The 9,638-nt window shown below is 47.8% G+C and overlaps 1 protein-coding gene across 1 annotated transcript in view; it reads right to left on the reverse strand.

Annotated features, from left to right (window-relative positions):
• ACTN3 (actinin alpha 3) overlaps positions 1-8,946 on the reverse strand; it is a 54,751-nt gene extending 45,805 nt beyond the window's left edge. The window contains exon 1 of the mRNA XM_061605792.1: positions 8,587-8,946. Coding sequence (XP_061461776.1) covers positions 8,587-8,736 — 150 coding nt within the window. The 5' untranslated portion in view covers positions 8,737-8,946. The remainder of the gene's footprint in view (positions 1-8,586) is intronic.
• Between the last annotated feature and the right edge of the window lie 692 nt (positions 8,947-9,638).

A 9,638-nucleotide genomic window follows, 5' to 3' on the forward strand; every position in this document is an offset into this window, starting at 1 on the left:
TAGAAGTCACTGGAAGCTGGGACCAGATCTCCATCTTTCTGAGCAATTGGAAGAATGCTGCCCATATGTTTCCCTGTAACTTTCTGCAAGAAAAATGACTGTTTTTTGTTAAATGAAAGCTGAAAATTCATGGTAGGGATCTGACGTATCCCCAAGGAGTGGACAGGCCCTCACAGTGCTCCCACCTCCCCCCCAAATCATGTGTTTATGGCTTGCTGGGCCTTGTTCTGCCTATGTTGAGGGTCGTCAACCTGGTGCCCATGGGTTGCCATGGCACCCACAAATGCCTGAACTGGTGCCCCAGGCAGGGGCCTTAGACTCTGACCTATCATTAAAAAAAGAAAGTTATGAAGCAAAATGTGCAGATATCTTTCTAAGCAATTTCTATGAAATGAACCAGCCTAGCTGCTCCAGCCCGTCACTGTTTTCAGCCAGTGAATGAGCACAGAGGTACAGGTTGGCAGACTAGGCTTTAGTTGAGGACTGGCACTGGGGAAAACAGGACTCTTGTTCCTCTAACAGCTGTATCTCCACCAGCAGGACATAGCGGACATCCCATGGTAAACATGAGGTTGTCCATGATGGGGTGGGGGAGAGGGAGAAGCAGCCATGTCATGCAGCCTTTCCCAGCCAGTGTGCCTCCAGATGTTGTTGGACCACAACTCCCATCAGCCTCAGCCAGCATTGCCAATGACTGAGGCTGATGGGAGTTGTGGTCCAACAACATCTGGAGGCACACCGGTTGGGAAAGGCTAGCTGTAATCCCTCAAATTTTGTGTTATGCCACACCCCCATGGCAGCCATTTTGTGACTGGTGCCCTCTCTCTCTCTCAACATTCAAAATGTGCCCATTGGTCCAAAAAGGTTGGCAACTCCTGGCTTATGGCATCCTATAAAAGTGCCAACACATAGTGAGGTTAGTGAAGATACTGAGTCCACAGCTAAGCAAGGATTCAACCCCAGGCCTTGCCACTAAATAGACAACATGGCATCCATCAGAAAGCTCTGGCTTTGCAAACAGTCTTCTACCAGGAGCAATGGATCTGGCCCATTTTGCTTCTCTCAGTTTCCTGTTTTTCCAATCTTAAATTCAGTTCTCCAGGCTCCTCCAGCAATTTCTGATATACATTTTTGAATCCTCATGAAAATTATTCAGCACTTTAGTGCGAATTTCTCCTAATAAGCACAGACTTGTCTGCAATTTTGACTAATGTACTCATTTTTGCAAGCAATTTATCCTAAAACAATGCATTTTTGTAAGTTATTTTCATTAATATATAAATAAATGTCTTTAAATACAAACTGCATCGAATTTCGCCCCCCCGTCCCTGCCTGCCATTGCAATAGTTGCCATTCCACTATTGGAGGAAAAATTAATACTGGTGGGAAACTGCAAGCGGGGAATTGTTCTGTTGCACACAGCTCCTGCTTGGGGGCTTCCCATTGGGGCATCTGGTTGGCCACTGGGAGATGGTCCCTCTTTGGCCTGATCCTGCAGCCAGGCTCTTCTTATGTTCTTACTCTACATGCCACCCCACCAACACCATTTTTTTTTTCTTCTTGTAAAGAGAAATGCAGGAGGATGGCCTCCCCTCCCCACAAACTGAACCGCTCCCTTCAGGCAATTCATAGCCCAGCCATGCAAAGCCTCCTTAAATAGCTCCTTCGTTCTTGAGGAGGCTTGGCCTTGCCCAACCATCTCTTATGGAGGGGGGGGGAAGGAAGACCCTTCTTGTACCCTAAATAAGCTCTGCCCTCTTCCAAAATACAGCCATTAGCTCATCCCCTGCCTCCTTGCAGGACAGCACAGGCGAAGGGCAATTTTTAGAAACTGCCTTACATGGGCAAGGCATCTGGAACAGCATCAGCCACCCGATACCCCCTGTTGCTACCAAAACCACCACCCCCCACAGATCTCCCGCATCAGCAGGAAATGCTGTCCCTCCCTGGCCGAGCCGCAGGAGCCCGTTCAGCAAAGGAACAATCCCATATCAGCAAAGTAGAGTGGGAAGGGAAGGGCAAAGCAAGGAGAGGAAGGGAGTCCTAGAAAAGGAGAAGGTTGATGTTCTCAGGGGTTTGCATTTGCAAAAAATGGGTCTCTCTGTGTTCTTGTTCACACCAGGGCCTCCTCGCCACATTTAATCAGAATTCAACAGGTGGCAGGGAGTTGGTGCCTTCCTAAATTGGTGGATGCCCATATTAAACCTCAACCAGCGTGGTGCATGGGCAGCTAGGGTGGTTGTTTTTGTTACAAGAGATCTGGGTTTTTACCCAAAAAAACCCTCTTTGGACATGCTGTGTAAAACACATTTTCCTCTCATGTTTTACCATGACTGACTGGATGACTGTTTATAAAAATATAGAAGTGGAATGTTCCCCACCAAGGGACGGGGAAACTCTAGCCTTGTGGGATGAACGTTGTATTTCACTATTCAGGAAGGCGGACATAAGATTGCAGAAGATGGTGCCCTTGAACACACCATGGCCAAGGAATTTGTTTCTAGGACCAGAACTGGTGCTCACACATAAATCCATTCCTGTTTTCCTTAAAGCTTTCTTGATTTCAGAAGTCTAAGTTAGGAGCAGGGGGGAAAAGACTTTTTGTTGATGGTATTTTAAAACCAGGGGTAGTCAACAAGGCGCCCTCCAAGTGTTGTGGAAAACAACAGAGGGCTCAGCCAGAATGATGGGAGTTGTAGTTTACAATATCTTGGGGGGGGGGGAATCACACTGGCTACCCCCGTGTTAAACCAGTTGGAAACTCTTGCTGATCTATTGCAATTCACCTGGAGATCTACCAGTAGATTTTGATCTACTTTTGGCTCACCCTTGGTATAACCTACCCTCAGAACCTGGGGCATGAGGAGAAATATATTTTTTCTGCTTCTGATGAATTAGCCTAAATAATTCTGTATGTGTTTATATAATAAACTATATATTCTTTAGGAATATTGAAGTTATAATAACTCAGTATGTGAATAAAAGTTGAAAATCTCTTCTTCTCTGTAATTTTGTTTCTCTGATGTCACTTGCAAGGTCTCTTCTTGGAATGTTCAGTGTGCTAGGACAGGAAGACCCTGGAGATCAGATTTTGATGTGTAAGACTTCGCTCAAGCAGACTCAGTGTCTCCATCAGGTCAGAAAGGAGCAACTTTGGAATGTATTATGTCAGAGAAGTGATGGGCTGGTATTAGGGATTCTGACTATTATCTGGTTGGCTAGCTTTAACGTAGGCAGCATCATAACTATGCACTGATGATGTATAATTTTTGGATTGGAAGATGCTAAGTTATTTGTCTTGGAGGGTATAAAATTGTGAACATCAGTGCCATGTGACAGAGCTCCATCAAACATCATGGGAAACTGACCACCTGTAAGTTTCCTTACTAAATAAAGGCCCACCTTTCTGCTGCAAGCCTGTGTCCTCAATTTCTTCAGGACCCCCGGTCCATCAGACCCCTAAATTCCCCGTCATATGTCTCCCTTGCAAACATCCCTTCCTGTACTCATCCAGTTTAGGAGAAGTCCATTTTCCAGCAATGGAGTGAAAAGTTGCTTGAAAAAGGAGTACAAGTGAGAGATTGGGACCATTTAATGATGTGGGGAGAGACTGGTTACTCTAGAGCAGCCTTTCCCAACCTTTGGGTCCCCAGATGTTGCTGGACTACAGTTCCCATCATTCTTGCCCATTGGCCACACTGGCTGGGGATGATGGTGCTGTAGTGTAGGGGACCCAAAGGTTGGGAAAGGCTGCTCTAGACAGAGCTTGGGAAAGTTACTTTTTTTGAACTACAACTCCCATCAGCCCCAGCCAGCATGGCCACTGGATTGGGCTGGTGGGAGTTGTAGTTCAAAAAAAGTAACTTTTCCAAGCTCTGCTCTAGCACAGGATCAGAGGAAGCTGCCTTGTACTGAGTCAGACCATTGGTCCATCAGAATTGTCCACACTGACTGGCAGCAGCTCTGCTAGGTTTCAGGCAGGGAACTCCCTCAGACCTACCTCAGATTTGCCAGGGATTGAACCTGCCACCTTCTGTATGCAAGGCAAAGTGCTCTAGCACGACCTGCAGCCCTGTCCCAAAACATCAGCCGTCCACTGGGAAATGTTACAGGGGGTGCTGCAAAAATAGGAAAACAAGACCCTCAACCCAAAGATGGGCTAGCAGCTTAGTTTTGATCCCAAAACTTGATCTATCTGGAAGCCTCGCCGATGTTACCCGTTTCAAAGCTTACCATAATCTCATTAACGTCTAAACTCTGGGAATGAACGGAAAGAAGGACCAATTTGAAGGAACAAGATTATCCTATTTGAGGAAAGAGAGTGTGGGAAGGTCACAAGGGCCTTCTCTGAAATCAAGGAGAACATCAGAAGAGCCTGGCTCCTGCATCAGGCCAATGGTTCATCTAGTCCAGCATCCTATTCTCAAAGTGGCCAATCGGATGCCTCTTCTGGGAAGCTGGCAAGCAGGACTCTCCCCACTTGCAATTCCTAGCAACTGGTTTTCAGAAGTACACTTGCATTCGACAGAGGAGGACACAGAATCAACAGCCCATCCCCAGGAACATGGGGTCCCTCTTATCTAATGTGATGCTTAAAATCCCATTGGCAATCCCGTTCTACTCTTAAGGGATGGCTGGTGCCAAAGAATTGCATGCAACTTTGCCATGCAGCCTCCCGCTCTCTTCCGGCTCTGCCCCACTGTGGTGGGCCACAGGATCAGCCATGCCATTGGGCCCAAAAGAACAGGTGGAGAAATGCTTTCGGCAATGAGATCAGTGGGAATAGCACCCAGGCCTCGAAGTGCAGGGCCAGTCGGAATCATTCAGGGAGGCCATGGCTCATGTTTTAGGCAAGGGAGATGTTCAGCTGCCATTTGCCTGCTGAGAGGTTACAGGCCCTCTCAATCTTACCTGGCCCTGAAGGTGAGTTGGATCTGACAGTCCACTCTCAAAGCCAAGGGCTATCAGACAGGAGGAGCCATATCGTGAATCTTGATTCACCCCCCTAGGTCAAATTCCGCCTTGCCAATGAGAGTCATGGCAGGAGCCTGGTCATAAATCTAGTGGAAACAGGAGGTTTCTGGTCACTTAGGTTTGAACTGCCAACATAGCCAGAGAGGCTTTGTCCTTAACTCTTAGCACGAGGACTCCCAATAAAACACTGTGTAAAAGAACTCACACTGCCTATCTGTGTGTGGCTTCATGGGAATATAGAAAACTGCAAGTCAAACCCTTGGTCCATCTAGCTAAGGATTATCTATCACTAACTGCCAGCAGCTCTCCAGGATTTCAGACAGGAGTCTCTCCGAGCTGTCTCCGGAGATGCTCTAGTGCTGAGCGATGGCCCTTCCCCTAAACTAGAAGAAAACTAGATAATGATCCTTTGGCTTGTTGATGCCATGATGGGCATTTGACATAGATTATGACCAGAAAGGCAGGGGTATCCTTGTGATACACCCCCAGTCTACTTGCTAAGTGCCCAGACAGGCAGTGGTGCCAATGATAAAAAGACTTTGAAGCAGTCTCCTCCAACGGCAGAAAAATGAGCGGGATGTTCCCTAAACACAGCAGGTCTGGCTTACCAAATTGCGAAGCAATTTGCAAAGCTACTATCTAAAGAAAGGGACGGATCTCCCCTCCCTACCCTCGTAAGAGAACTAAGTCCAGAATGTAAAATGATCTGTGCCCAGATAGGCATTTATCTACCCTCTACATCCAACCAAAGAGCCGACATCACAATTCACTGTTCCCCCTCACTACTCCTGAGACGGACAGCTCCATGTTCTGGAGACCTGCAGCCACCTGCTCTTGTTTCAAAGTCCAGTCTCAAAAATAAATAAATGCAAACATCAGCAAGTGAATAAAATAAAACAGGTGTGGAAGAGGAAGGTTCATTGCATGCCTGCTATTTTCTCAGTATAGCCATTCATGCAGTATGTTTAAGATATCGCTTGGTTTGATCTGACTGACTTGCGTAACAATTATATGGGGGGGGCAGGCTGCTGTTCTGGTTGTTTTAAAAACTGGGGAATTGAGGACTAAACACAGAGATGTTTGATGGTCAAAGCCACCACAGGCAGCAAGGCAGGAATTTCAAACCAGAATCCATAACTAGCACCTTTTTCTCCGGATCTGGCTTTCTTCCTTTGGCCTGCTTTCTTACCAAAGGTGCTGTGTACCCTTGTTTGTGTCTATATAAGGCGCGTAATACAGGAAGAATATGTACGTGCAAAGCCTGTGAGAATGTATCCAAGGCCCCATCCGCACTATGCATTTAAAGCAGTTTTATACCACTTTAAACATCCATAGCTTCCCCAAAAGAATCATGTGCACTGTAGCTGTTAAAGGGGCTGAGAGTTGTTAGGGGGGGGGGGCAATTCCTCTCACAGAGCTATAATTTCCTGGGAAGAGGAGACTGATTGTTAAGCCACTCTGGAAACTGTAGCTCTGTGATGGGAATAGGGCTTTCCTAACAAATACCAGGCCCCCTTCATAAACTACATTTCCCAGAATTCATTAAAGGAAGCCATCGCTGTTTCAAGTGGTATGGTACTGCTTTAAATGTCTAGTACACTGCATATGGGGCCTGTGTGCAAGTCAGCGCACTTGGAAGAAAAGAGTGGGAGAGCCTGCAAAGGGTTGTTTTGCATTAATGCCTTGGTGGAGAGACTGCCTTGAGGGGGTGTCTCTTAGCGCATGAACGAGGCGGTGTGTTGACACTTGTGATCAGGAGGTTAAGGGGGGAAATGTATGGGTGATCTGTTGTTGAACAAGTGTCCCAGCTTCCTTGCAGAAAGCTCGTGCGGAAGTTATGCAATGTCCGCTCTTTAATGAGCATTTCTTCGGATTTGTTTGTGCAGAGGTTATGCGTCTTGTCAATCGGTTGTTATGCCACACTTTTAAAGTGCATTTCCCTGTCACTCTCCTAACTGCAAAAAGTCCGTTTTAAAAAGAAAAAGTAGATTTGTGGTACTAGGGTGCTTTAATTCCACAATGTGATTAAATCCTTCCCGCAACATAGCGGCAGTCTGGAGGTGACCTTTGTGAGCATGGGTGTCACAGGGCCTGGACAAATTGTTGGCCTGCCAAATAGCCCTGCAGAGCAGTTCCTGTACATTTAAAAGTTGCAGAGAAGGGGAGAAGCAAAGGTTGTATCCCTTTAGGTGGGGCTTGTGAATTTTATAATGCCCAGCACTGAACAGAATTGCCATATGTGGATTTTTCTGTCACTGGAGCATTGTACTGAGATAAACCCCTCTTGGTGAACTTCAACCTCCAACGCAACTCTTCAAGAAGAGCTCTCTGGGTAGGGCCTCGTTAACCCTAAGCACATGCTTTTATTTTGATACTGCAGTGGTTCTCTCATTGTAGTGAACAAGTTTGCTTGTCTTCTTTTTTTGCACCAGGAGACCCAGCACTTTGGTCCACTCTTGGGGTCAACACACCAAGGGCATTGCAGTAGAATGCAAGCCTGTGTTATGTTGATACACTGCGGGTGGGAGGCTGACTCTGAACACTTGCAGTTAGGACATCCCCCATATGTGATTTATTTCAAAGCTTTGCTTAGGACATGTTCCCCACTGCCACACACAGATATATTTAGCTGATTTCTCTCTCCTCTCTCCTGGGTCTCCATCATTCCAGGCATAGCTCAGACACAGCTCTGGCCCTTGCTGGATTCCACTCCAGTGACATATGCTCTCTCTCCTCCTTGCTTTGTACACCCACCCCTGGCACTGATGTGAGTCTCTTCTGACGTACACTGTCCAAAATGTCACTTGTGGTTCCATATAGGATAAGGATTGGGCTGATTGGAAGAGACAGCTGCAGGCAAGGGTATCGGATGTGCAGGGATGGCAGCTGGCTCTGAGATGCTGCCCTCTCCCCCTGCAATGTGCTGTGTGCTGTCTGCAAATAAAAGGGCCTGGGCTCTCTAGACCTGAATGCGGTGCAGAATTTGATGGCTAGCATGGAAGAAAATGCATTATGGGGGGGAGGTGACCTTCTCAGACCCTTGGATCACATTCCTCTACAGAGTACTATGCTTGCCCCAGCAACCTGTCTCTGAGACCCATGCTGCATTGCCAAATGCTACCGTGGATCACAGACGTGCCCTCCGCTGAGCAGAGCATCTCTTCGTTTTGGAAACACTGGTCCCAATTTTTCAACTTTCCCATCAAGGCCCATCCAAAGCCCTTGGCCACCCCACAAGGGAAAGGTGTGTCCCAGAATCCCTTGCACCATTTTATTGGTGCCTCTCTGGAAATAAATGGTCAGACAGTCCAGCTGACCCTGCTCCCGCCTATCTGGATGGACACATGCGCTGAGGGTTCCCTTCTGCTTCTCTAGATTTGGAGCAGAAAAGGGACAACCCTCTAGCCGGTGCTGATATTCACACGTTAGTTTGTTTAAATCTATGCAAATATAGCATTACCCCCCTTTTTAAAACAAAACATGGAAACCAAACAAAAACAAAGACTTGACAAAGCAACACTCTTCAAAGTCAGCAACTCCTCTCCCAGCTACAGAAGGCCAGTGGGGCCTGGAACCCGGTCCGAGCCTGGCCTGCCTTTGCTGATCCCCTACCTTTCGCTGTTGCTTCTCCCAGGCCGGGTCGAGGAGCAGGTCACGGTCCCAGTCTTCCTCTTGTGCCATGTAGTCTTCAGTCGTCATGTACGAGGAGTGATTGTAGTGGATGTGGGTCTCCATCTGGTGCGTTGTCGTCGTCGTCGTCATGTTGCCTTCGGTCTTGGAAGCCCCCTTCTCTCTCTCTTTCTTTCTGTGCCTGCACTGCTCTCCGCTAGCCACACAGGTTGACCCCCCCCTTCGCTCTCCCTCACACTCCACAGCCCCCTTCTCTTCCTTTTGCTCCCCTCAGCTCTTCTTGGAGGTCAAGATCCCCCCAAGTCCGCCCAGGCTGTGCGTCCGCCTGCTTTGCAGCTGCACCTGTCAAAACCAGCCCACGTGACCAGTCCTCAATAAGTATGATCAGCCCTGGGAAGGGGGATCAGGTTCCATCTTAAAAAAGGCCAAGGGGAGGGGACAGCACAAATGTCCCTACCAACCAGATGGGGGTGAAGACAGCTGCTGGCAAGCCAAGGATTCCCCCCCCTCTTGAAAACAAGGCCAGTTAGCTCTTAAAGGAGAAATGGACCCATTGGGGAGGGAAGGGGTGAATGCCAGGCCCAAAACAATTCACCTTGGACACAGAGGAAGAATTGAGGGCAATGGAGGGACAGTACCTCTTTGGGCCAAATGCATTGGAGGTGCAGGGAGTGGGGGCTTTTTTAGATCACCAAAATCAACTTCCCACTGAGATACAAGGGAAGATTCCTTAGATTTAGCCTGTCAGCTTCAGGAATAAATGAATGTCCAATACAGGGAAGGGCTGTGAGGCTACCTGCTGGAAAGGAGGCAAGGTCAAACCATGTGGTGTAGTGGTTAGCGTGTCGGATTGTGACCTGAGAGACTAGGGTGCAAATCCCCACTCAGACAAGAAGCTCCGCTGGGTGACTCTGGATCAGTCGCTGTCTCTCAACCCAACCTACCTCCAGGAGTGTAGTCGTCCACAGTCTTGGTGGGAGCCTTAGACCCTTTACTTTTTTGAGAGCAGGGTCCCTGTTTCCAGCAGCCTACAA

Source organism: Rhineura floridana, chromosome 22, assembly GCF_030035675.1.
Source record: "Rhineura floridana isolate rRhiFlo1 chromosome 22, rRhiFlo1.hap2, whole genome shotgun sequence".
In the NCBI taxonomy this organism is placed as follows: domain Eukaryota; kingdom Metazoa; phylum Chordata; class Lepidosauria; order Squamata; family Rhineuridae; genus Rhineura; species Rhineura floridana.